This window comes from Nerophis lumbriciformis, linkage group LG37 (assembly GCF_033978685.3).
Source record: "Nerophis lumbriciformis linkage group LG37, RoL_Nlum_v2.1, whole genome shotgun sequence".
NCBI lineage: Eukaryota > Metazoa > Chordata > Actinopteri > Syngnathiformes > Syngnathidae > Nerophis > Nerophis lumbriciformis.
This window is the reverse complement of record NC_084584.2, coordinates 3,721,837-3,749,805: the sequence shown is the minus strand read 5'-3', so window position 1 is coordinate 3,749,805 and position 27,969 is coordinate 3,721,837. Positions and strand designations below refer to the sequence as shown.

General features: G+C 35.1%; 2 protein-coding genes across 3 annotated transcripts in view; one reads left to right on the top strand and one right to left on the bottom strand.

The window, feature by feature from the left end:
- The window catches only part of smyd4 (SET and MYND domain containing 4), a 48,870-nt gene extending 37,634 nt beyond the window's left edge, over positions 1-11,236 (bottom strand). Inside the window, exon 1 of the mRNA XM_061931298.2 lies at positions 10,988-11,236. Within this exon, the coding sequence (XP_061787282.2) occupies positions 10,988-11,121 (134 nt within the window). The 5' untranslated portion in view covers positions 11,122-11,236. The remainder of the gene's footprint in view (positions 1-10,987) is intronic.
- A 222-nt stretch (positions 11,237-11,458) lies between these two features.
- The window catches only part of LOC133577450 (replication protein A 70 kDa DNA-binding subunit-like), a 110,956-nt gene continuing 94,445 nt past the window's right edge, over positions 11,459-27,969 (top strand). Inside the window, exons 1-6 of one of the 2 annotated variants that reach the window (XM_061931300.2) lie at positions 11,459-11,572; positions 12,158-12,205; positions 14,628-14,706; positions 14,982-15,087; positions 18,375-18,463; positions 23,489-23,593. In XM_061931300.2, coding sequence (XP_061787284.2) covers positions 11,540-11,572; positions 12,158-12,205; positions 14,628-14,706; positions 14,982-15,087; positions 18,375-18,463; positions 23,489-23,593 — 460 coding nt within the window. In that variant the 5' untranslated portion in view covers positions 11,459-11,539. Of the gene's footprint in view, positions 11,573-12,157; positions 12,206-14,627; positions 14,707-14,981; positions 15,088-18,374; positions 18,464-23,482; positions 23,594-27,969 lie in introns of both variants that reach the window. The other variant, XM_061931299.2, reaches the window with a different exon arrangement.

Genomic DNA, 27,969 nt, shown 5'->3' with positions numbered 1-27,969 from the left:
TTTTATTGTAAAGAATAATAAATATTTTAGCTTCTGTTTTTTCGACGAAGAATATTTGTGAAATATTTCTTCAAATGATTAAAATTCAAAAAAATTATTCTGGCAAATCTAGAAAATCTGTAGAATCAAATTTAAATCTTATTTCAAAGTATTTTGAATTTCTTTAAAAAAAATTGTTCTGGAAAATCTAGAAGAAATACTGATTTGTCTTTGTTAGAAATATAGCTTGGTCCAATTTGTTAAATATTCTAACAAAGTGCAGATTGGATTTTAACCAATTTAAAACATGTCATCAAAATTCTAAAATTGATCTTAATCAGGAAAAATGACTAATGATGTTCCATAAATTATTTTTTTAATTTTTTCAAAAAGATTCTTATTACTTTTAGAAATACAATTTTAGAGAAAAAATACAACCTTAAAAATGATTTTAGGATTTTTAAACAAATATACCTTTTTACCTTTTAAATTTCTTCCTCTTCTTTCCTGACAATTTAAATCAATGCTCAAGTATTTTTTTTTTTATTGTAAAGAATAATAAATATTTTAGCTTCTGTTTTTTCGACGAAGAATATTTGTGAAATATTTCTTCAAATGATTAAAATTCAAAAAAATTATTCTGGCAAATCTAGAAAATCTGTAGAATCAAATTTAAATCTTATTTCAAAGTATTTTGAATTTCTTTAAAAAAAATTGTTCTGGAAAATCTAGAAGAAATACTGATTTGTCTTTGTTAGAAATATAGCTTGGTCCAATTTGTTAAATATTCTAACAAAGTGCAGATTGGATTTTAACCAATTTAAAACATGTCATCAAAATTCTAAAATGTATCTTAATCAGGAAAAATTACTAATGATGTTCCATAAATTATTTTTTTAATTTTTTCAAAAAGATTCTTATTACTTTTAGAAATACAATTTTAGAGAAAAAAATACAACCTTAAAAATGATTTTAGGATTTTTAAACAAATACACCTTTTTACCTTTTAAATTTATTCCTCTTCTTTCCTGACAATTTAAATCAATGTTCAAGTATTTTTTTTTTTTATTGTAAAGAATAATAAATATTTTAGCTTCTGTTTTTTCGACGAAGAATATTTGTGAAATATTTCTTCAAATGATTAAAATTCAAAAAAATTATTCTGGCAAATCTAGAAAATCTGTAGAATCAAATTTAAATCTTATTTCAAAGTATTTTGAATTTCTTTAAAAAAAATTGTTCTGGAAAATCTAGAAGAAATACTGATTTGTCTTTGTTAGAAATATAGCTTGGTCCAATTTGTTAAATATTCTAACAAAGTGCAGATTGGATTTTAACCAATTTGAAACATGTCATCAAAATTCTAAAATTGATCTTAATCAGGAAAAATGACTAATGATGTTCCATAAATTATTTTTTTAATTTTTTCAAAAAGATTCTTATTACTTTTAGAAATACAATTTTAGAGAAAAAATACAACCTTAAAAATGATTTTAGGATTTTTAAACAAATATACCTTTTTACCTTTTAAATTTCTTCCTCTTCTTTCCTGACAATTTAAATCAATGTTCAAGTATTTTTTTTTTTTATTGTAAAGAATAATAAATATTTTAGCTTCTGTTTTTTCGACGAAGAATATTTGTGAAATATTTCTTCAAATGATTAAAATTCAAAAAAATTATTCTGGCAAATCTAGAAAATCTGTAGAATCAAATTTAAATCTTATTTCAAAGTATTTTGAATTTCTTTAAAAAAAATTGTTCTGGAAAATCTAGAAGAAATACTGATTTGTCTTTGTTAGAAATATAGCTTGGTCCAATTTGTTAAATATTCTAACAAAGTGCAGATTGGATTTTAACCAATTTGAAACATGTCATCAAAATTCTAAAATTGATCTTAATCAGGAAAAATGACTAATGATGTTCCATAAATTATTTTTTTAATTTTTTCAAAAAGATTCTTATTACTTTTAGAAATACAATTTTAGAGAAAAAATACAACCTTAAAAATGATTTTAGGATTTTTAAACAAATATACCTTTTTACCTTTTAAATTTCTTCCTCTTCTTTCCTGACAATTTAAATCAATGTTCAAGTATTTTTTTTTTTTATTGTAAAGAATAATAAATATTTTAGCTTCTGTTTTTTCGACGAAGAATATTTGTGAAATATTTCTTCAAATGATTAAAATTCAAAAAAATTATTCTGGCAAATCTAGAAAATCTGTAGAATCAAATTTAAATCTTATTTCAAAGTATTTTGAATTTCTTTAAAAAAAATTGTTCTGGAAAATCTAGAAGAAATACTGATTTGTCTTTGTTAGAAATATAGCTTGGTCCAATTTGTTAAATATTCTAACAAAGTGCAGATTGGATTTTAACCAATTTAAAACATGTCATCAAAATTCTAAAATGTATCTTAATCAGGAAAAATTACTAATGATGTTCCATAAATTATTTTTTTAATTTTTTCAAAAAGATTCTTATTACTTTTAGAAATACAATTTTAGAGAAAAAATACAACCTTAAAAAAGATTTTAGGATTTTTAAACAAATATACCTTTTTACCTTTTAAATTTCTTCCTCTTCTTTCCTGACAATTTAAATCAATGTTCAAGTAATTTTTTTAAAAATGTATTTTAAAGAATAATAAATATTTTAGCTTCTGTTTTTTCGACGAAGAATATTTGTGAAATATTTCTTCAAATGATTAAAATTCAAAAAAATTATTCTGGCAAATCTAGAAAATCTGTAGAATCAAATTTAAATCTTATTTCAAAGTATTTTGAATTTCTTTTAACATTTTTGTTCTGGAAAATCTAGAAGAAATACTGATTTGTCTTTGTTAGAAATATAGCTTGGTCCAATTTGTTAAATATTCTAACAAAGTGCAGATTGGATTTTAACCAATTTGAAACATGTCATCAAAATTCTAAAATTGATCTTAATCAGGAAAAATGACTAATGATGTTCCATAAATTATTTTTTTAATTTTTTCAAAAAGATTCTTATTACTTTTAGAAATACAATTTTAGAGAAAAAATACAACCTTAAAAATGATTTTAGGATTTTTAAACAAATATACCTTTTTACCTTTTAAATTTCTTCCTCTTCTTTCCTGACAATTTAAATCAATGTTCAAGTATTTTTTTTTTTTATTGTAAAGAATAATAAATATTTTAGCTTCTGTTTTTTCGACGAAGAATATTTGTGAAATATTTCTTCAAATGATTAAAATTCAAAAAAATTATTCTGGCAAATCTAGAAAATCTGTAGAATCAAAATTTAAATCTTATTTCAAAGTATTTTGAATTTCTTTAAAAAAAATTGTTCTGGAAAATCTAGAAGAAATACTGATTTGTCTTTGTTAGAAATATAGCTTGGTCCAATTTGTTAAATATTCTAACAAAGTGCAGATTGGATTTTAACCAATTTGAAACATGTCATCAAAATTCTAAAATTGATCTTAATCAGGAAAAATGACTAATGATGTTCCATAAATTATTTTTTTAATTTTTTCAAAAAGATTCTTATTACTTTTAGAAATACAATTTTAGAGAAAAAATACAACCTTAAAAATGATTTTAGGATTTTTAAACAAATATACCTTTTTACCTTTTAAATTTCTTCCTCTTCTTTCCTGACAATTTAAATCAATGCTCAAGTATTTTTTTTTTTATTGTAAAGAATAATAAATATTTTAGCTTCTGTTTTTTCGACGAAGAATATTTGTGAAATATTTCTTCAAATGATTAAAATTCAAAAAAATTATTCTGGCAAATCTAGAAAATCTGTAGAATCAAATTTAAATCTTATTTCAAAGTATTTTGAATTTCTTTAAAAAAAATTGTTCTGGAAAATCTAGAAGAAATACTGATTTGTCTTTGTTAGAAATATAGCTTGGTCCAATTTGTTAAATATTCTAACAAAGTGCAGATTGGATTTTAACCAATTTAAAACATGTCATCAAAATTCTAAAATGTATCTTAATCAGGAAAAATTACTAATGATGTTCCATAAATTATTTTTTTAATTTTTTCAAAAAGATTCTTATTACTTTTAGAAATACAATTTTAGAGAAAAAAATACAACCTTAAAAATGATTTTAGGATTTTTAAACAAATACACCTTTTTACCTTTTAAATTTATTCCTCTTCTTTCCTGACAATTTAAATCAATGTTCAAGTATTTTTTTTTTTTATTGTAAAGAATAATAAATATTTTAGCTTCTGTTTTTTCGACGAAGAATATTTGTGAAATATTTCTTCAAATGATTAAAATTCAAAAAAATTATTCTGGCAAATCTAGAAAATCTGTAGAATCAAATTTAAATCTTATTTCAAAGTATTTTGAATTTCTTTAAAAAAAATTGTTCTGGAAAATCTAGAAGAAATACTGATTTGTCTTTGTTAGAAATATAGCTTGGTCCAATTTGTTAAATATTCTAACAAAGTGCAGATTGGATTTTAACCAATTTAAAACATGTCATCAAAATTCTAAAATGTATCTTAATCAGGAAAAATTACTAATGATGTTCCATAAATTATTTTTTTAATTTTTTCAAAAAGATTCTTATTACTTTTAGAAATACAATTTTAGAGAAAAAAATACAACCTTAAAAATGATTTTAGGATTTTTAAACAAATACACCTTTTTACCTTTTAAATTTATTCCTCTTCTTTCCTGACAATTTAAATCAATGTTCAAGTATTTTTTTTTTTTATTGTAAAGAATAATAAATATTTTAGCTTCTGTTTTTTCGACGAAGAATATTTGTGAAATATTTCTTCAAATGATTAAAATTCAAAAAAATTATTCTGGCAAATCTAGAAAATCTGTAGAATCAAATTTAAATCTTATTTCAAAGTATTTTGAATTTCTTTAAAAAAAATTGTTCTGGAAAATCTAGAAGAAATACTGATTTGTCTTTGTTAGAAATATAGCTTGGTCCAATTTGTTAAATATTCTAACAAAGTGCAGATTGGATTTTAACCAATTTGAAACATGTCATCAAAATTCTAAAATTGATCTTAATCAGGAAAAATGACTAATGATGTTCCATAAATTATTTTTTTAATTTTTTCAAAAAGATTCTTATTACTTTTAGAAATACAATTTTAGAGAAAAAATACAACCTTAAAAATGATTTTAGGATTTTTAAACAAATATACCTTTTTACCTTTTAAATTTCTTCCTCTTCTTTCCTGACAATTTAAATCAATGTTCAAGTATTTTTTTTTTTTATTGTAAAGAATAATAAATATTTTAGCTTCTGTTTTTTCGACGAAGAATATTTGTGAAATATTTCTTCAAATGATTAAAATTCAAAAAAATTATTCTGGCAAATCTAGAAAATCTGTAGAATCAAATTTAAATCTTATTTCAAAGTATTTTGAATTTCTTTAAAAAAAATTGTTCTGGAAAATCTAGAAGAAATACTGATTTGTCTTTGTTAGAAATATAGCTTGGTCCAATTTGTTAAATATTCTAACAAAGTGCAGATTGGATTTTAACCAATTTGAAACATGTCATCAAAATTCTAAAATTGATCTTAATCAGGAAAAATGACTAATGATGTTCCATAAATTATTTTTTTAATTTTTTCAAAAAGATTCTTATTACTTTTAGAAATACAATTTTAGAGAAAAAATACAACCTTAAAAATGATTTTAGGATTTTTAAACAAATATACCTTTTTACCTTTTAAATTTCTTCCTCTTCTTTCCTGACAATTTAAATCAATGTTCAAGTATTTTTTTTTTTTATTGTAAAGAATAATAAATATTTTAGCTTCTGTTTTTTCGACGAAGAATATTTGTGAAATATTTCTTCAAATGATTAAAATTCAAAAAAATTATTCTGGCAAATCTAGAAAATCTGTAGAATCAAATTTAAATCTTATTTCAAAGTATTTTGAATTTCTTTAAAAAAAATTGTTCTGGAAAATCTAGAAGAAATACTGATTTGTCTTTGTTAGAAATATAGCTTGGTCCAATTTGTTAAATATTCTAACAAAGTGCAGATTGGATTTTAACCAATTTAAAACATGTCATCAAAATTCTAAAATGTATCTTAATCAGGAAAAATTACTAATGATGTTCCATAAATTATTTTTTTAATTTTTTCAAAAAGATTCTTATTACTTTTAGAAATACAATTTTAGAGAAAAAATACAACCTTAAAAAAGATTTTAGGATTTTTAAACAAATATACCTTTTTACCTTTTAAATTTCTTCCTCTTCTTTCCTGACAATTTAAATCAATGTTCAAGTAATTTTTTTAAAAATGTATTTTAAAGAATAATAAATATTTTAGCTTCTGTTTTTTCGACGAAGAATATTTGTGAAATATTTCTTCAAATGATTAAAATTCAAAAAAATTATTCTGGCAAATCTAGAAAATCTGTAGAATCAAATTTAAATCTTATTTCAAAGTATTTTGAATTTCTTTTAACATTTTTGTTCTGGAAAATCTAGAAGAAATACTGATTTGTCTTTGTTAGAAATATAGCTTGGTCCAATTTGTTAAATATTCTAACAAAGTGCAGATTGGATTTTAACCAATTTGAAACATGTCATCAAAATTCTAAAATTGATCTTAATCAGGAAAAATGACTAATGATGTTCCATAAATTATTTTTTTAATTTTTTCAAAAAGATTCTTATTACTTTTAGAAATACAATTTTAGAGAAAAAATACAACCTTAAAAATGATTTTAGGATTTTTAAACAAATATACCTTTTTACCTTTTAAATTTCTTCCTCTTCTTTCCTGACAATTTAAATCAATGTTCAAGTATTTTTTTTTTTTATTGTAAAGAATAATAAATATTTTAGCTTCTGTTTTTTCGACGAAGAATATTTGTGAAATATTTCTTCAAATGATTAAAATTCAAAAAAATTATTCTGGCAAATCTAGAAAATCTGTAGAATCAAAATTTAAATCTTATTTCAAAGTATTTTGAATTTCTTTAAAAAAAATTGTTCTGGAAAATCTAGAAGAAATACTGATTTGTCTTTGTTAGAAATATAGCTTGGTCCAATTTGTTAAATATTCTAACAAAGTGCAGATTGGTTTTTAACCAATTTAAAACATGTCATCAAAATTCTAAAATGTATCTTAATCAGGAAAAATTACTAATGATGTTCCATAAATTATTTTTTTTAATTTTTTCAAAAATATTCAAATTAGCTAGTTTTTCTCTTCTTTTTGTCGGTTGAATTTTGAATTTTAAAGAGTCGAAATTGAAGATAAACTATGTTTCAAAATTTTATTTTTATTTTTTTCGTGTTTTCTCCTAAACCGTTCAATTACCGTATTTTCCGCACTATAAGGCGCACCTAAAAACCACACATTTTCTCAAAAGCTGACAGTGCGCCTTATAACCCGGTGCGCTTTATTACGATTCATTTTCATAAAGTTTCGATCTCGCAACTTCGGTAAACAGCCGCCATCTTTTTTCCCGGTAGAACAGGAAGCGCTTCTTCTTCTACGCAAGCAACCGCCAAGGAAAGCACCCGCCCCCATAGAACAGGAAGCGCTTCTTCTTCTACTGTAAGCAACCACCCGCCCCCGGAAGAAGAAGAAAAAACGCGCGGATATCACCGTACGTTTCATTTCCTGTTTACATCTGTAAAGACCACAAAATGGCTCCTACTAAGCGACAAGGATCCGGTTCATAAAAAGACGCAATCTCTCCATCCGCACACGGATTACTACCGTATTTCACAGCAACTGATATTCCTGTGAACCGCACTGTGGAACGGGAGCACGTACGGTGAATATTCGCACCACAGGGAATGAGAAGTCATCCTTCACTGTGGTTCTAGCTTGCCATGCTAATGGCCAGAAACTTCCACCCATGGTGATATTCAAAAGGAAGACCTTGCCAAAAGAGACCTTTCCAGCCGGCGTCATCATAAAAGCTAACTCGAAGGGATGGATGGATGAAGAAAAGATGAGCGAGTGGTTAAGGGAAGTTTACGCGAAGAGGCCGGGTGGCTTTTTTCACACAGCTCCGAAGGCGAACACACCTTCACTAAGACGGGCAGACAGCGCCGGACGACATACGCCAACATTTGCCAGTGGATCGTAAATGCCTGGGCAGATATTTCGGTCACAACTGTGGTCCGAGCTTTCCGGAAGGCAGGATTCACAGAACTACTGGACAACAACAGCGACACTGACTCCGATGACTTCGACGAGACGGAACCGGCCATTTTGGATCCCACGCTTGCGCAACTTTTCAATTCGGACACCGAAGACGAAGAATTCGAAGGATTTACGAATGAAGAATAACTTCAGAAGGTGAGCGCTATGTTTATTTTGTGTGTTGTGACATTAACGTTCGAGCAACATTATGTTGCTATTGCTCTACACCATTTTGAATTTTACTATGTTTGTGATTGCACATTTGCGTACATTTTGGGACAGAGTTGTTAGAACGCTGGTTTTCAATATATTATTAAAGTTTGACTGAACTATCTGACTGTTTTTTTGACATTCCCTTTAGCGCAGCGTAGGCGCGGCTTATAATCCGGGGCGGCTTATTGGTGGACAAAGTTATGAAATATGTAATTCATTGAAGGTGCGGCTAATAATCCGGTGCGCCTTATAGTGCGGAAAATACGGTAATGATGTTCCATAAATTCTTTTTTTAATTTTTTCAAAAAGATTCAAATTAGCTAGTTTTTCTCTTCTTTTTGTCGGTTGAATTTTGAATTTTAAAGAGTCGAAATTGAAGATACACTATGTTTCAAAATTGTATTTTTATTTTTTTCGTGTTTTCTCCTAAACCGTTCAATTAAGTGCTTTTTTTCATCATTTATTCTCTACAAAAAAAACCTTCCGTAAAAGGAAAACAAATGTACGACGGAATGACAGACAGAAATACCCATTTTTTATATATATATACATTTATTTATTTAGCTATTCTTGTTTAAATCACACTTATGTGTAACTTACAAATGACAATATATTTATTTATTTAAGTGTGTATCAAACTGGTAGCCCTTCGCATTAATCAGTACCCAAGAAGCAGAGGTGGGACCAAGTCATTGTTTTGCAAGTCACAAGTAAGTCTCAAGTCTTTGCCCTCAAGTCCGAGTCAAGTCCCGAGTCAAGACAGGCAAGCCCCGAGTCAAGTCCAAAGTCAAGACTGGAAAGTCTCAAGTCAAGTCCTAAGTCCTGCATTTTGAGTTTCGAGTCCTTTCAAGTCCTTTTAACCACAGACTAATATATTAACACAGATTGTGTATGCTTTTCAAACGCTGTATTTATTTATTAAAACAAGTGCATTTTAAATTGCAGGAAAGAAAATTGTGCTGACATTGCACTTTATAATAGCACTATTAACCAGTCATTTTAAACATTAACTCATTCCTTTACAGAACAAACACATTGGAAAATAAAGTGCAAATGTACTTATTTGTACAAAAGTGTTAACATTGAAAAAACATGACATATACGTGAACATAACAAAAAAGTTGTACTTTTTATATGTCAGGGCCCTATGCTGCATTGCATTTGCAAAAGACCAAATTAGCCAAGAGTCTGTCAGTCATTTGTGCACGATGGGGGCGTAGTATGATGCCACCATGGCTGAAAACTCGCTCCACTGGAGCACTGGAGGCAGGCACTGCCAAGACTCTCATGGCCACTTGGAACAGTGAAGGAAGAGTCTTCATGTTCAATGCCCAGAACAAAAGGGGGGAGAGAGGTTTTTTGGGTTGGTGCACTACTTGTAAGTGTATCTTGTGTTTTTTATGTTGATTTAATAAAAAAAAAAAAAAAAAAAAATTTCTTGTGCGGCCCGATACCAATCGATCCACGGACCAGTACCGGGCCGCGGCCCGGTGGTTGGGGACCACTGAGGTAAACAACCAACAGTATGTCAGAAAGCTAGCTAAAACGGTACACATATTCATAATATAGTATACATTTTATCTGACCTTTATTTTACTATTTTTGTCTTTTTTTAGGTGGCCAAAATACGCGGTGCTGCTGACCGCCGTCTAACGTTACGTGTGATATATTGACTAACGTAACCCTGCTTAGAAAAAATCACTGAACAAAAAGTATGAATAAGGTAGTGAACTGCAACAGATTCCCGTGTTTGCAATAACGTTATAACGTTAGCAGTGAGTTTACAGCCTCACTGATTTAACTACACTGCAAATAAAAGTCACGTTACTTAGCCAATAAACGTTATCTTACATTCAAAACTTACCGTTCTTTGTGCAACTTCAAATGCCGGACGAAGTTGGAAGTTGTTGCCTCTCCATCAGTCATTTTCGAACCGCATGTGTTGCATACTGCAAACCGTTTTGTGTTGACCACCTCGTAATTTTTATACCCAAACGAAATTATTTTAGGTATCATTTTTTGTTCACTGGCGTGTGGTTTGGACATGTCTTCTTCGTTGGTTGTCCTGCAATTTGATTGGATGAATGCTGTGTGATGAAAACAAAGTAGATCTAATTTGATTGGCTGTTGTACTGAGAGCACACCAGCTGACACACGCAACGCTGATAGACAAGTACACGATGAAAAACACGGAGCGCTCCCGAATAACTTTTTCATCTTTGGGTTTTGGCGAAAGTAGCAAGTCATGTCAAGTCATGTCAATTCAAAAGGCTCAAGTCCAAGTGAAGTCACAAGTCATTGATGTTAAAGTCTAAGTCGAGTTGCAAGTCTTTTTACATTTTGTCAAGTCGAGTCTAAAGTCATCAAATTCATGACTCGAGTCTGACTCGAGTCCAAGTCATGTGACTCGAGTCCACACCTCTGCCAAGAAGTAGTTTTTGGTTTGGTGACCCCTGTACTAGGGCATCAAATCAGTGTCAGTTGAGTCGGTCCATAGGTTGCCTGTAGGGATTTTTAATGTCCAGCAGATGTCAGTATTTAGTGACACAGTATCGACACAGTATCAATACAGTTTTGCAATGTGTCGAAACGCTTCATGACGCCTCATCAACCCATCACTATTAATTAGCATTAGCATCCACTCACGTTGTCACGCTTAAGGCACTTTTAAAGATGTCTTCGATCTCCAGCAAGGACGTGAAATGTTCCTTGTATCCAGGTTCGAGTCCGGCCCACTTCTGGGCTACGTGGTCTTGCCACGGCAAGCACGGAAGATCCATTTTTTAAGAAAAATTTTTTTTCTTTAAAGTTCAAATGTTTGTTGTGAGTTTGCAATACTAGCTAACAGCCGCCATTGTAGCTTTTATCAAGTTGGCTTTGTAACGTGAAGCTTCCTGTTAAAGGGCTCTTCAAAATAAAACTTACACGACGCCCGAGTTAGGTTAGACGTGTTTGTGTGTCTTGCTACTCCACATTATAAAGACAATTAAAATTCTACAAATGTGCTGATATTATTAGCGCGGTCGTGATTTTTCTATTAGTGTCTTTGCTGGCTAAAGCGATTCTCTTATTTCGAAGCGACATCAGTACATATCCGGTCCTTGTTGTTGTCGTCGCCAAACAACCTCCCCATGTTCCAGTAGACGAGCAGGACTGCACAAGCTTTTTGAGCTTCTAGAACATTTTTATGCACCAGACATGAGTGTCGATCTCACACAAGGAGCCATTGAGGTAACAACGCGTGCGAATATTAACTCCACGCATTCGATATTTACACTTTTTGGAAAGAAAGATGCTAAGCGGTTGTAATGTGTATGCTTGGCCGGTAGGTGGGGATATCACTTGGTAAAAAAACACTGTTTGTCTTTTGAAAATGTGTTAGTTTGGTGTATAAAATGTTTTACAAGCTGACTTATGTTATTAATGTGTCGTAATAATGTAATAATGTACGCTGGCTGGAGAAGTGAGCATAAAGCGGCTGTCATGTCCGCCATTGTTGTGACGTAGTTGCTACGCTCGACGCTAACACGCATGCGCGTGTCTTTATTTACTATTTACGCTTAAAAATGTTTAACGTCTCGTTTCAAACTTACGATTTGAAAACTTCCCTGCTAATGTTTGGGTTGCCAGAATACAAACACTGCTGCGTTATTTACAAAGTAAACATTATTTCAATGATTGTTAGGGCGCAAGTCCTCAATGACGTCACTCCTTTGAAGTGGGGAATTTGTTTGATGCTTGAGTGTTTATTGAATCATGTTATAATATATACTTCTTTGTATCATGTCATAATATATACTTCTTTGTGTCTTTCAGGCCCTGTTCTCACAGTCTCACATCAACAATCCAGTCTTGCAGGTTTTGGTGAGTGAATCTACTGTATATACACGTGTACATGTGTGTGTATACACGTGTATATATATATGTAAATATATATATATATATATGTGTGTGTATATATCCATGTGTATATATATATATATATATATATATATATATATATATATATATATATATATATATACACACGTGGATATATACGTCAGTCATGTGTGTATATATACATGTGTGTGTGTATATATACACGTGTGTGTGTGTGTGTGTGCAGGCCCGGCCCTAATCAATCTGGCGCCCTAGGCAAGATTTTAGGTGGCGCCCCCCCACATCGGCAGTGAAGTGTATATACTCACAAGAACCCGAATAGCTTTGTCTTTGACCTTTTTTTTTTTACTTACAACTATACCTAATATATAAAGGGGTGGAAAAGTGACTATTACCTGCAGGGCAAACATTAGCTAACCAGAAGGCAATAATGTAAACAAAAAACACCTGCTTAAAAGATCTAATACAAATGTCCCTGAGGAATGTAAGGTGGGAGTACTGTAATTACCTAACGTTACATTATTATTTTCCATAACAATTTAGCCCCCTCCACAATATTAACCCGACGTTAAAACAGAACTAGCTATTTATTGATTAGCAATTGCCGAATCATGTAACATTAGCTTAATGCTAAAAAGCCAGGTTACTATCACATTCTGTAACAGACAAATAATTTCATGTAGGCTAACGTTACCTACCTGCTACCTCTGTCTTTTCTCGTTTCTCCTCTTCTTTTCTCTTTTTTCTTCCCTGGGCACCTGACAGTTTTGGCCGTTTTGACATCTTGTGTTGATTTTTTGATGTGGTGACGTCCAAAAAGAGTCATGATACGGGAAGGGAGGGGGCGCACCGTGCGTGGGGAGGAGGGGGGGCGTAATGTTGTAACAAATAATATTTCTATTAAATAGGCTTTACTTTGCATTTTAATTAACGTGAGATTATTTTTTGTATTTAGAAATAATAGTAACAACTTTTTTTTTCTTTTTTTTTTTTCTCCAACATTTGTGGCACTGGCATGGCGCCCCCTGATGGACGGCGCCCTTAGCATTTGCCTATACGGCCTATGCCACGGGCCGGCCCTGTGTGTGTGTATATATTGTTGCGTTTGGACCAGTTCTTCCTCCAAGGGAATTTTAAGTTACTGGTCAATCCCAAGTTCTTTCGAATGACATATAAGCAGAGTATGAATGATCACCAGAACAGAATAGGTATTTTACAATTTATTCCAAAGCTTTGGGAGACCAACATTCAATCTGTCTACCCCAGTTGATCTAACACTCTTACCGAAGCGCCTACTTCTTCAATATGCCAATAGCTCCCCACCCTCCAGAAGGAATACACAAGTTCATTGTTCAGCTCAGCATGAGATAAAAAAAAAAGGAGTACTCCCAACTCCCTACATTCCAAAGCTCAAGGTAACTCAAAGTGCATTAGCGGGCGTAAGATGAAGAAAAAATAGAAAGAGTACAAATGGAAAACACTAGCTGTTTCAAATATGACTATAGAAAGAAATAACTCTTAAATATGATATATATGTGTATATATATATATATATATCTCTCCTTCAATATACACGTATATATATATATATATATATATATATATATATATATATATATATATATATACGTGTGTGTGTATATATACACGTGTGTGTGTGTATATATATATATATATACGTGAGTGTATATACACGTGTAAATATACGTGTGTGTGTATAAACACGTGTATATATACGTGTGTTTATATATACATGTGTATATATTTGTGTGTGCGTATATATATATACACGTGTGTGTGTATATATACACGTGGAAATATATACGTGTGTGTGTGTGTGTATACACATGTGTATATATACGTGTGTGTGTGTGTATAAACACGTGTATATACAAGTGTGTTTATACATACATGTGTATATATTTGTGTGTGTGTGTGTGTGTATACATACACGTGGATATATATGTGTGTGTGTGTATATATACACGTGGATATATATATATGTGTGTGTGTGTGTATATATATGTATGTGTGTGTGTGTGTATATACACGTGGATATATACGTGTGTGTGTGTGTGTTTGTATATACGCGTGGATATATACATGTGTGTAAATATATGTGTTTGTATATACATATATATACACGTGTAAATATGCATGCGTGTGTATATATACTATAAATATGTGTGTATATATACCTATGTGTGTATCAATGTATATCAATGTATATATGTATGTTTATATATATGGTGTGTATATATACAGTATATATACATACATATATATATATAATTTTTTTTTTTTTTTTTTTTTTTTTTTTTTTTAGATTAATCACACTCTTGAACTGTGATTAATCAGCGGTTATTATTTGCCTGCATAAATAAAAATGTGCCTCCTCTGCCAGAAAATCCGTGAGATCGTTGTCAGCCAAGGACCCTCCAAGTACCGCCTGGCTCTGAGCGATGGAGTTCACATGTCCCCTTGTAAGTGTCCCACATTGTAACACTGCTCATCGAGTGACTTGTGGGTCTGGGGGTTCACATGTCCCACATTGTAACACTGCTCATGAAGTGACTTGTGGGTCTGTTATTGTGTATTGATCTCCTAAAACATGCTCATCCGGGCAGGCCTTTGAAGGAGCCTCAATTAAAGGATTGAAGGAGCAAAGGGAGGAGGGGTCCTGACTGTGTGTGTGTGTGTGTGTGTGTGTGTGTGTGTGTGTGTGTGTGTGTGTGTGTGTGTGTGCGTGTGTGTGTAGGTTTCGTGCTGGTCACGCAGTTAAACCACCTGGTGGAGTCCAAGCTACTGAGCCCTGGCTGTGTCTGCATGCTGAAGAAGACCAACGAGTCCTATTTGTCCAACAAGTGTGTGCACCTACATCTACACTCTAATATTAGTCACCTACATCTACACTCTAATATTAGTCACCTACATCTACACTCTAATGTCACCTACCGTATTTTCCGCACCATAAGCTGCCCTGGGTTATAAGCCGCGCCTTCAATGAACGGCATATTTCAAAACTTTGTCCACCTATAAGCCGCCCCGTGTTATAAGCCGCATCTAACTGCGCTAAAGGAATGTCAAAAAAACAGTCAGATAGGTCAGTCAAACTTTAATAATATATTAAAAACCAGCGTGATGTGGGCGCGCATGGAGTCGTATATCAACATGGACGGAGCTGCGTGAAAAAAGCCACCCGGCCTCTTCGCGTAAACTTAAACTTACCTTAACCACTCGCTCATCTTTTCTTCATCCATCCCTTCGAGTTAGCTTTTATGATGACGCCGGCTGGAAAGGTCTCTTTTGGCAAGGTCTTCCTTTTGAATATCACCATGGGTGGAAGTTTCTGGCCATTAGCATGGCAAGCTAGAACCACAGTGAAGGATGACTTCTCATTCCCTGTGGTGCGAATATTCACCGTACGTGCTCCCGTTGTATCCACAGTGCGGTTCACAGGAATATCAAAAGTCAGTGGAACCTCGTCCATGTTGATAATGTTCTCTGGCCGGATCTTTTTTTCAGCTACCTTGTTTTTACAATATGCACGGAAAGTAGCCAGCTTTTCTTGAAAGTCTTTAGGCAGTTGCTGTGAAATAGTAGTCCGTGTGCGGATGGAGAGATTGCGTCTTTTCATGAACCGGATCCCTGTCGCTTAGTAGGAGCCATTTTGTGGTCTTTACAGATGTAAACACACAAAGGAAATGAAACGTAATATTCGCGCGCTTCTTCTTCTTCTACGCGGGCGGGTGGTTGCTTACAGTAGAGGAAGAAGCGCTTCCTGTTCTATGGGGGCGGGTGCTTACCTTGGCGGTTGCTTGCGTAGAAGAAGAAGCACTTCCTCTTCTACGGGGAAAAAAGATGGCGGCTGTTTACCGTAGTTGCGAGACCGAAACTTTATGAAAATTAATCTTAATATTTATCCATATATAAAGCGCACCGGGTTATAAGGCGCACTGTCAGCTTTTGAGAAAATTTGTGGTTTTTAAGTGCGCCTTATAGTGCGGAAAATACGGTACATCTACACTCTAATGTCACCTACATCTACACTCTAATGTCACCTACATCTACACTCTAATGTCACCTACATCTACACTCTAATGTCACCTACATCTACACTCTAATGTCACCTACATCTACACTCTAATGTCACCTACATCTACACTCTAATGTCACCTACATCTACACTCTAATGTCACCTACATCTACACTCTAATATTAGTCACCTACATCTACACTCTAATGTCACCTACATCTACACTCTAATGTCACCTACATCTACACTCTAATATTAGTCACCTACATCTACACTCTAATGTCACCTACATCTACACTCTAATGTCACCTACATCTACACTCTAATGTCACCTACATCTACACTCTAATATTAGTCACCTACATCTACACTCTAATGTCACCTACATCTACACTCTAATGTCACCTACATCTACACTCTAATATTAGTCACCTACATCTACACTCTAATGTCACCTACATCTACACTCTAATATTAGTCACCTACATCTACACTCTAATGTCACCTACATCTACACTCTAATGTCACCTACATCTACACTCTAATGTCACCTACATCTACACTCTAATGTCACCTACATCTACACTCTAATATTAGTCACCTACATCTACACTCTAATGTCACCTACATCTACACTCTAATGTCACCTACATCTACACTCTAATGTCACCTACATCTACACTCTAATATTAATCACCTACATCTACACTCTAATGTCACCTACGTCTACACTCTAATGTCACCTACATCTACACTCTAATATTAATCACCTACATCTACACTCTAATGTCACCTACATCTACACTCTAATGTCACCTACCGTATTTTCCGCACCATAAGGCGCCCTGGGTTATAAGCCGCGCCTTCAATGAACGGCATATTTCAAAACTTTGTCCACCTATAAGCCGCCCCGTGTTATAAGCCGCATCTAACTGCGCTAAAGGAATGTCAAAAAAACAGTCAGATAGGTCAGTCAAACTTTAATAATATATTAAAAACCAGCGTGATGTGGGCGCGCATGGAGTCGTATATCAACATGGACGGAGCTGCGTGAAAAAAGCCACCCGGCCTCTTCGCGTAAACTTAAACTTACCTTAACCACTCGCTCATCTTTTCTTCATCCATCCCTTCGAGTTAGCTTTTATGATGACGCCGGCTGGAAAGGTCTCTTTTGGCAAGGTCTTCCTTTTGAATATCACCATGGGTGGAAGTTTCTGGCCATTAGCATGGCAAGCTAGAACCACAGTGAAGGATGACTTCTCATTCCCTGTGGTGCGAATATTCACCGTACGTGCTCCCGTTGTATCCACAGTGCGGTTCACAGGAATATCAAAAGTCAGTGGAACCTCGTCCATGTTGATAATGTTCTCTGGCCGGATCTTTTTTTCAGCTATCTTGTTTTTACAATATGCACGGAAAGTAGCCAGCTTTTCTTGAAAGTCTTCAGGCAGTTGCTGTGAAATAGTAATCCGTGTGCGGATGGAGAGATCGCGTCTTTTCATGAACCGGATCCCTGTCGCTTAGTAGGAGCCATTTTGTGGTCTTTACAGATGTAAACACACAAAGGAAATGAAACGTAATATCGGCGCGCTTCTTCTTCTTCTACGCGGGCGGGTGGTTGCTTACAGTAGAGGAAGAAGCGCTTCCTGTTCTATGGGGGCGGGTGCTTACCTTGGCGGTTGCTTGCGTAGAAGAAGAAGCACTTCCTCTTCTACGGGGAAAAAAGATGGCGGCTGTTTACCGTAGTTGCGAGACCGAAACTTTATGAAAATGAATCTTAATATTAATCCATATATAAAGCGCACCGGGTTATAAGGCGCACTGTCAGCTTTTGAGTAAATTTGTGGTTTTTAGGTGCGCCTTATAGTGCGGAAAATACGGTACATCTACACTCTGTCAGCTACATCTACACTCTAATGTCACCTACATCTACACTCTAATGTCACCTACATCTACACTCTAATGTCACCTACATCTACACTCTAATGTCACCTACATCTACACTCTAATGTCACCTACATCTACACTCTAATGTCACCTACATCTACACTCTAATGTCACCTACATCTACACTCTAATGTCAGCTACATGTACACTCTAATGTGTGCTTGGCAGGAAGCTGGTGGTGGTGGTGTTGGACATGGTCGTGTTGCAGAGTGCTGAAGAGACCGGGGGAACCATCGGGAATCCCAGGCAATTCAATGGTATCATTGTATTCTCTTTTTTTTTACCATTTACACTACGTCCCAACTTCACTGCTTTTGTATAAATGTGTGTGTATATGTATGTATATATATATATATATATATATATATATATGACCCCGAAGGGAATAAGCGGTAGAAAATGGATGGATGGATATATATACCATATATTTATACAGTACTGCAACAACTAATTGATTAAAATCGATTATAAAAATAGTTGGAGATTAATGTAGTCATCGATTCGTTGGATCTATGCTATGCGCATGCGCAGAGGCATTTTTTTTTTAAATGTATTTAAATTTTTTTATAAACCTTTATTTATTAACTGGAACATGTACAAACAGCTGAGAAACAATAATCAAAATAAGTATGGTGCCAGTTTGCTGTTTTTTTTCAATAAAATACTGGAAAGGATAGAAATGTAGTTTGTCTATTTTATCCGATTATTAATCGATTAATCAAAGTAATAATCGACAGATTAATCGATTATCAAATTAATAATCAGTTGCAGCCCTAATATATATATATATATATATATATATATATATATATATATATATATATATATATATATATATACTGTCAGAGTTTGTAGGTGACGAACCCCAAGATGCAGAGAAGGCGGAAGGCATTGTACGAGAAAACATGATTTAATTATACACTAAGGCAAAACAACAAACGAAAGGGTAACAAAAGGCGCGCACAAGGCGGAGAACAAACCTGGCTATGAACTAAAATAGCACAGAGGCTAACTGTGGACAAGAAACCAAAAACACTTACTGTGACACGAAGGAACTAGGACATGAGCAGAGTGAAACCAAAAGTAGACAGAGCTACAACGACAAGTATTAAGAACAACGACACGACAGGTAGGAACGACAATGATCCAGCAATGACTGGAGGAGAAGGCAGGTTTAAATAGTAGCTGGCTGATTGACACCAGGTGTGGCCAGGTGCCAATCAGCCACAGCTGAGGGGAAGCAGCACTCAGGGAGACACTCAGGAAATGAAGACAAAATAAAAGCGCTGACAGGAAACTAAGACAAACACAGAGAAAAAACTAAAACAGTCACACTGTCAGGGACAAGCCTGACATATACAGGTAAAAGCCAGTAAATTAGAATATTTTGAAAAACTTGATTTATTTCAGTAATTGCATTCAAAAGGTGTAACTTGTACATTATATTTATTCATTGCACACAGACTGATGCATTCAAATGTTTATTTCATTTAATTTTGATGATTTGAAGTGGCAACAAATGAAAATCCAAAATTCCGTGTGTCACAAAATTAGAACATTACTTAAGGCTAATACAAAAAAGGGATTTTTAGAAATGTTGGCCAACTGAAAAGTATGAAAATGAAAAATATGAGCATGTACAATACTCAATACTTGGTTGGAGCTCCTTTTGCCTCAATTACTGCGTTAATGCGGCGTGGCATGGAGTCCATGAGTTTCTGGCACTGCTCAGGTGTTATGAGAGCCCAGGTTGCTCTGATAGTGGCCTTCAACTCTTCTGCGTTTTTGGGTCTGGCATTCTGCATCTTCCTTTTCACAATACCCCACAGATTTTCTATGGGGCTAAGGTCAGGGGAGTTGGCGGGCCAATTTAGAACAGAAATACCATGGTCCGTAAACCATGCACGGGTAGATTTTGCGCTGTGTGCAGGCGCCAAGTCCTGTTGGAACTTGAAATCTCCATCTCCATAGAGCAGGTCAGCAGCAGGAAGCATGAAGTGCTCTAAAACTTGCTGGTAGACGGCTGCGTTGACCCTGGATCTCAGGAAACAGAGTGGACCGACACCAGCAGATGACATGGCACCCCAAACCATCACCCAACCATGCAAATTTTGCATTTCCTTTGGAAATCGAGGTACCAGAGTCTGGAGGAAGACAGGAGAGGCACAGGATCCACGTTGCCTGAAGTCTAGTGTAAAGTTTCCACCATCAGTGATGGTTTGGGGTGCCATGTCATCTGCTGGTGTCGGTCCACTCTGTTTCCTGAGATCCAGGGACAACGCAGCCGTCTACCAGCAAGTTTTAGAGCACTTCATGCTTCCTGCTGCTGACCTGCTCTATGGAGATGGAGATTTCAAGTTCCAACAGGACTTGGCTCCTGCACACAGCGCAAAATCTACCCGTGCCTGGTTTACGGACCATGGTATTTCTGTTCTAAATTGGCCCGCCAACTCCCCTGACCTTAGCCCCATAGAAAATCTGTGGGGTATTGTGAAAAGGAAGATGCAGAATGCCAGACCCAAAAACGCAGAAGAGTTGAAGGCCACTATCAGAGCAACCTGGGCTCTCATAACACCTGAGCAGTGCCAGAAACTCATGGACTCCATGCCACGCCGCATTAACGCAGTAATTGAGGCAAAAGGAGCTCCAACCAAGTATTGAGTATTGTACATGCTCATATTTTTCATTTTCATACTTTTCAGTTGGCCAACATTTCTAAAAATCCCTTTTTTGTATTAGCCTTAAGTAATATTCTAATTTTGTGACACACGGAATTTTGGATTTTCATTTGTTGCCACTTCAAATCATCAAAATTAAATGAAATAAACATTTGAATGCATCAGTCTGTGTGCAATGAATAAATATAATGTACAAGTTACACCTTTTGAATGCAATTACTGAAATAAATCAAGTTTTTCAAAATATTCTAATTTACTGGCTTTTACCTGTGTATATATATACATATATATATATATATATATATATATATATATATATATATATATATATATATATATATATATATATATATATGTATATATATGTGTATATATGTGTGTGTGTATATATATGTATAAATGTATGTGTGTTTGTGTATACGTGTATACATTTGTAAATATATGTATGTATGTGTGTGTATGAATGTGTGTATACATTTGTGTATATATGTATATACAGTATGTATATGTACATGTATATATACATACACATGTGTGTATATATACACACGTGTGTGCGTGTATATGCATGTGAGTGTGTAAGTGTATAAATGTGTGTGTGTGTGTGTATATATACACTTGTGTATATATACACGTGTGTGTATACCGGTATATATACGTGTGTGTGTGTGTATACACGTGTGTGTGTGTGTGTGTGTGTATATATACACACGTGTGTGTGTATACACTTGTGTGTGTGTGTATAGACGTGTGTGTGTATTTATGCACACGTGTGTGTGTGTATTTATGCACACCTGTGTGTGTGTGTGTATATATATACACACACACGTGTATGTGTATATGTGTGTGTATGTGTATATATACACATTAGTGTGTATATATACACCTGTGTGTGTGTGTGTGTGTGTGTGTGTGTGTGTGTGTGTGTGTGTGTGTATACACATTAGTGTGTGTGTATATATACATACCGTATTTTCCGCACTATAAGGCGCACCGGATTATTAGCCGCACCTTCTATGAATTACATATTTCATAATTTTGTCCACCAATAAGCCGCCCCGGACTATAAGCCGCGCCTACGCTGCGCTAAAGTGAATGTCAAAAAAACAGTCAGATAGTTCAGTCAAACTTTAATAATATATTGAAAACCAGCGTTCTAACAACTCTGTCCCAAAATGTACGCAAATGTGCAATCACAAACATAGTAAAATTCAAAAATGGTGTAGAACAATAGCAACATAATGTTGCTCGAACGTTAATGTCACAACACACAAAAATAAACATAGCGCTCACCTTCTGAAGTTATTCTTCATTCGTAAATCCTTCGAATTCTTCGTCTTCGGTGTCCGAATTGAAAAGTTGCGCAAGCGTGGGATCCAAAAATGGCCGGCTCCGTCTCGTCGAAGTCATCGGATTCAGTGTCGCTGTTGTTGTGCAGCAGTTCTGTGAATCCTGCCTTCCGGAAAGCTCGGACCACAGTTGTGACCGAAATATCTGCCCAGGCATTTACGATCCACTGGCAGATGTTGGCGTATGTCGTCCGGCGCTGTCTGCCCGTCTTAGTGAAGGTGTGTTCGCCTTCGGAGCTGTGTGAAAAAAGCCACCCGGCCTCTTCGCGTAAACTTACCTTAACCACTCGCTCATCTTTTCTTCATCCATCCATCCCTTCGAGTTAGCTTTTATGATGACGCCGGCTGGAAAGGTCTCTTTTGGCAAGGTCTTCCTTTTGAATATCACCATTGGTGGAAGTTTCTGGCCATTAGCATGGCAAGCTAGAACCACAGTGAAGGATGACTTCTCATTCCCTGTGGTGCGAATATTCACCGTACGTGCTCCCGTTCCACAGTGCAGTTCACAGGAATATCAGTTGCTGTGAAATACGGTAGTAATCCGTGTGCGGATGGAGAGATTGCGTCTTTTTATGAACCGGATCCTTGTCGCTTTGTAGGAGCCATTTTGTGGTCTTTACAGATGTAAACAGGAAATGAAACGTACGGTGATATCCGCGCGTTTTTTCTTCTTCTTCCGGGGGCGGGTAGAAGAAGAAGCGCTTCCTGTTCTATGGGGGCGGGTGCTTTCCTTGGCGGTTGCTTGCGTAGAAGAAGAAGCGCTTCCTGTTCTACCGGGAAAAAAGATGGCGGCTGTTTACCGAAGTTGCGAGATCGAAACTTTATGAAAATGAATCGTAATAAAGCGCACCGGGTTATAAGGCGCACTGTCAGCTTTTGAGAAAAATTGTGGTTTTTAGGTGCGCCTTATAGTGCGGAAAATACGGTATGTGTGTGTATATAGACACACGTGTGTGTGTGTATATATATACATGTGTGTATGTGTGTGTGTATATACACAGGTGTGTGTGTGTGTGTGTGTGTGTGTGTGTGTGTGTGTGTGTGTGTGTGTATATATACACGTGTGTGTGTATATACATGTGTGTGTGTGTGTGTGTGTGTGTGTGTGTATATATATATATATATATATATATATATATATATATATATATATATATATATACATGTGTGTGTTTGTGTATCTATACACATTATTAGTGTAGGTATACACAATAATAGTGTATAAATAGTCATGTTTGTTTGTTTGAAGCTGCAGATAGCGCCACCTCAGGCCGGCAGGTGTCAGACGTGAGCTCCTCAGACACAGAAGCAGCCTCCATGTCTGGTGACACACATGCAGCGTCTGCAAGCAGCATGAGAGGTGAGTCTCCACGCACACTGAAATATTCACAGGAGCAGCGTTTTGGTGCATTTTAAGTCTTTCATATCGCTCGATATCCATGATTATTCATGTTTTTTATGACCTCTGGAAAGTATGTAATTATTATTATTTCATATGTAACTTCCTCTGATTCTAATACTTCCAGCTGTCAAGGCAGGAAGGAAATGTCATAATAGTGCAAACAATAGTTGCAATAGTAATAGTATATATAAATAAATAATAAATATATATAATATAATAAAATTAATATATATATATATATAATATAATATATATATAATATATATATAATATATATATATATATATATATAATATATATATATAATATAATATAATAAATATAAAAACAATAGTGCAACAAAATAGTGCAAAGTGTGACATAATGAAACCCGAGAGGAACTATTTTCTGATGGTTTAGTGGCAGGAAGTTACAGCTGTGCTCTAAAGGGTGAGCGCGACTAAGGTGGTGCGGTGTTAGCGGTCTTGCCTCGCATCATTCACAGAACACATTGGTCTGACTATGGTCCCTTTTTAAAAAAAAAATATCTAAAACAATACGCTCTTAAGAATATGCTTCATAAAGTGTAAAACAGAGAGACACCTGAGAACTATTTTCTGTATGTTTACTGGCAGGAGGTTACCGCCGTGCTCTAAAGGGTGAGCTGGTGTGGTCAGCGCTTTGTTGTTAAGGCGGCCGCCTTAACAACAAAGAGTCACCGCCTAAACTAAAGTCTTAACAAGCTGCTCCGCTTAGTTCTGCCTCTGTCAGTACGTCTCTGCAGCACCCACACAACCATCTGATTGGTTACACGCAGAGCGGTAACAGCCAATCAGCAGTGAGTATTCAGAGTGCATGTAGTCAGTGCTCCTTCGGTGTGGTGAGCAGAAAGGTGTATAGCAGGTGAGCATCAGGCAGCGGACTCTCCCCAAATAATAATAAACACCTCCCAGTCAACTACTAGTAACATCACTATGAGCCCGTTGACCTTCTAGAAACATAAGCGGCAGCTCAGCTCGCTCGCAGTCCTTGAGGTGAAGGCTAATTAGTTTTTAGCGTAACGTTAGCTCATTTTGCGGTGTGTTTGTTACGGACAGCAAAGCCCTGTCTGTCTGAGAGAAAGACAAGCATTATTGACCTACAGTTAACAACTAAGTTATTTCACTTAACCTTTTTCTGTGTTGATTGAGCTGTGTTGAAGCAGCAAAAAAGGACATTATGTTAAATGAAGAGTTTCTGTCTTTGATAGTTGATATAATAATGTAACTGCATCATACCTACTCAGTGGCCTAGTGGTTAGAGTGTCCGCCCTGAGATCGGTAGGTTGTGAGTTCAAACCCCGGCCGAGTCATACCAAAGACTATAAAAATGGGACCCATTACCTCCCTGCTTGGCACTCAGCATCAAGGGTTGGAAGTGGGGGTTAAATCACCAAAATGATTCCCGGGCGCGGCCACCGCTGCTGCCCACTGCTCCCCTCACCTCCCAGGGGGTGATCAAGGGTGATGGGTCAAATGCAGAGAATAATCTCGCCACACCTAGTGTGTGTGTGACAATCATTGGTACTTTAACTTTAACTTTAAAGCCTACATGAATATTAGGGCGGTATAGCTCGGTTGGTAGAGCAGCCGTGCCAGCAACTTGAGGGTTGCAGATTCCCGCTTCTGCCATCCTAGTCACTGCCGTTGTGTCCTTGGGCAAGACACTTTACCCACCTGCTCCCAGTGCCACCCACACTGGTTTAAATGTAACTTAGATATTGGCTTTCACTATGTAAAAGCGCTTTGAGTCACTTGAGAAAAAGCGCTATATAAATGTAATTCACTTCACTTCACATGAACATGAGAAAGACAAGCATTATTGACCTACAGTTAACAACTAAGTTATTTCACTTTACATTTTTCTGTGTTGATTGAGCTGTGTTGAAGCAGCAAAAAAAGGACATTATGTTAAATGAAGAGTTTCTGTCTCTCTGATAGTTGATATAATAATGTAAGTGCATCATTAAGCCTAATAATAATAATAATAATACCTGGGATTTATATAGCGCTTTTCTAAATACCCAAAGTCGCTTTACATGTGTGTGTGGGGGACGGACGATAAAAACTACTTTATTAGAAAAAATAAATAAATAAAAATAAAAATAAATAAATAAATAAGAGACACCTAGGGCAGGGTCAGTTTGGAAAGGCTAATGTGAAGAGGTGAGTTTTTAGGGTGGCTTTGAAGGTAGGGAGGGAGGGGGCATCTCTGATGTGCCTGGGGAGAGCGTTCCAGAGAGAGGGGGCAGCCACAGAGAAGTGGCTGCCTACATGAACTCCATGGTGTTCAGAGATGAATAGTCTCTCCTATTGTTATTGTACTATTTTTTTTATAGCTATAGTTACATTAATCATTAGAAATGCAGCAGCCTAGTTTTGAATGGCAGGGTCCCTGCTGTCACATGTTGATAAAAATGTAACATTTACATAATAAAAATCAACTACAGGCTTCCCAAGTGCTGTAATAAATGAAGCATGATGAGTTGAGCATATGTCAGCATGTGGCCCCACTTTTAACTCTTATTTTAAACGCTTATTGCAAACGCTTACTTACAGTAAGTCATTAATTTGACATTGTAAGTCACTTTTTTTGACTTAGTAAGCCATTATTTTGGCTAATTATGACGTATTTAGCAGAGGTGTGGACTCGAGTCACATGACTTGGACTCGAGTCAGACTCGAGTCATGAATTTGATGACTTTAGACTCGACTTGACAAAATGTAAAAAGACTTGCAACTCGACTTCGACTTTAACATCAATGACTTGTGACTTCACTTGGACTTGAGCCTTTTGAATTGACATGACTTGCTACTTTCCCCAAAACCCAAAGATGAAAAAGTTATTCGGGAGCGCTCCGTATTTTTCATCGTGTACTTGTCTATCAGCGTTGCGTGTGTCAGCTGGTGTGCTCTCAGTACAACAGCCAATCAAATTAGATCTACTTTGTTTTCATCACACAGCATTCATCCAATCAAATTGCAGGACAACCAACGAAGAAGACATGTCCAAACCACACGCCAGTGAACAAAAAATGATACCTAAAATAATTTCGTTTGGGTATAAAAATTACGAGGTGGTCAACACAAAACGGTTTGCAGTATGCAACACATGCGGTTCGAAAATGACTGATGGAGAGGCAACAACTTCCAACTTCGTCCGGCATTTGAAGTTGCACAAAGAACGGTACGTTTTGAATGTAAGATAACGTTTATTGGCTAAGTAACGTGACTTTTATTTGCTGTGTAGTTAAATCAGTGAGGCTGTAAACTCACTGCTAACGTTATAACGTTATTGCAAACACGGGAATCTGTTGCAGTTCACTACCTTATTCATACTTTTTGTTCAGTGATTTTTTAAGCAGGGTTACGTTAGTCAATATATCACACGTAACGTTAGACGGCGGTCAGCAGCACCGCGTATTTTAGCCACCTAAAAAAAGACAAAAATAGTAAAATAAAGGTCAGTTAAAATGTATACTATATTATGAATATGTGTACCGTTTTAGCTAGCTTTCTGACATACTGTTGGTTGTTTACCTCAGTGGTCCCCAACCACCGGGCCGCGGCCCGGTACTGGTCCGTGGATCGATTGGTATCGGGCCGCACAAGAAATTTTTTTTTTTTTAATTAAATCAACATAAAAAACACAAGATACACTTACAAGTAGTGCACCAACCCAAAAAAACTCTCTCCCCCTTTTGTTCTGGGCATTGAACATGAAGACTCTTCCTTCGCTTCCGAGTGGCCATGAGAGTCTTGGCAGTGCCTGCCTCCAGTGCTCCAGTGGAGCGAGTTTTCAGCCATGGTGGCATCATACTACGCCCCCATCGTGCACAAATGACTGACAGACTCTTGGCTAATTTGGTCTTTTGAAAATGCAATGCAGCATAGGGCCCTGACATATAAAAAGTACAACTTTTTTGTTATGTTCACGTATATGTCATGTTTTTTCAATGTTAACACTTTTGTACAAATAAGTACATTTGCACTTTATTTTTCAATGTGTTTGTTCTGTAAAGGAATGAGTTAATGTTTCAAATGACTGGTTAATAGTGCTATTATAAAGTGCAATGTCAGCACAATTTTCTTTCCTGCAATTTAAAATGCACTTGTTTTAATAAATAAATACAGCGTTTGAAAAGCATACACAATCTGTGTTAATATATTATTAGTCTGTGGTTAAAAGGACTTGAAAGGACTCGAAACTTAAAATGCAGGACTTAGGACTTGACTTGAGACTTTCCAGTCTTGACTTTGGACTTGACTCGGGGCTTGCCTGTCTTGACTCGGGACTTGACTCGGACTTGAGGGCAA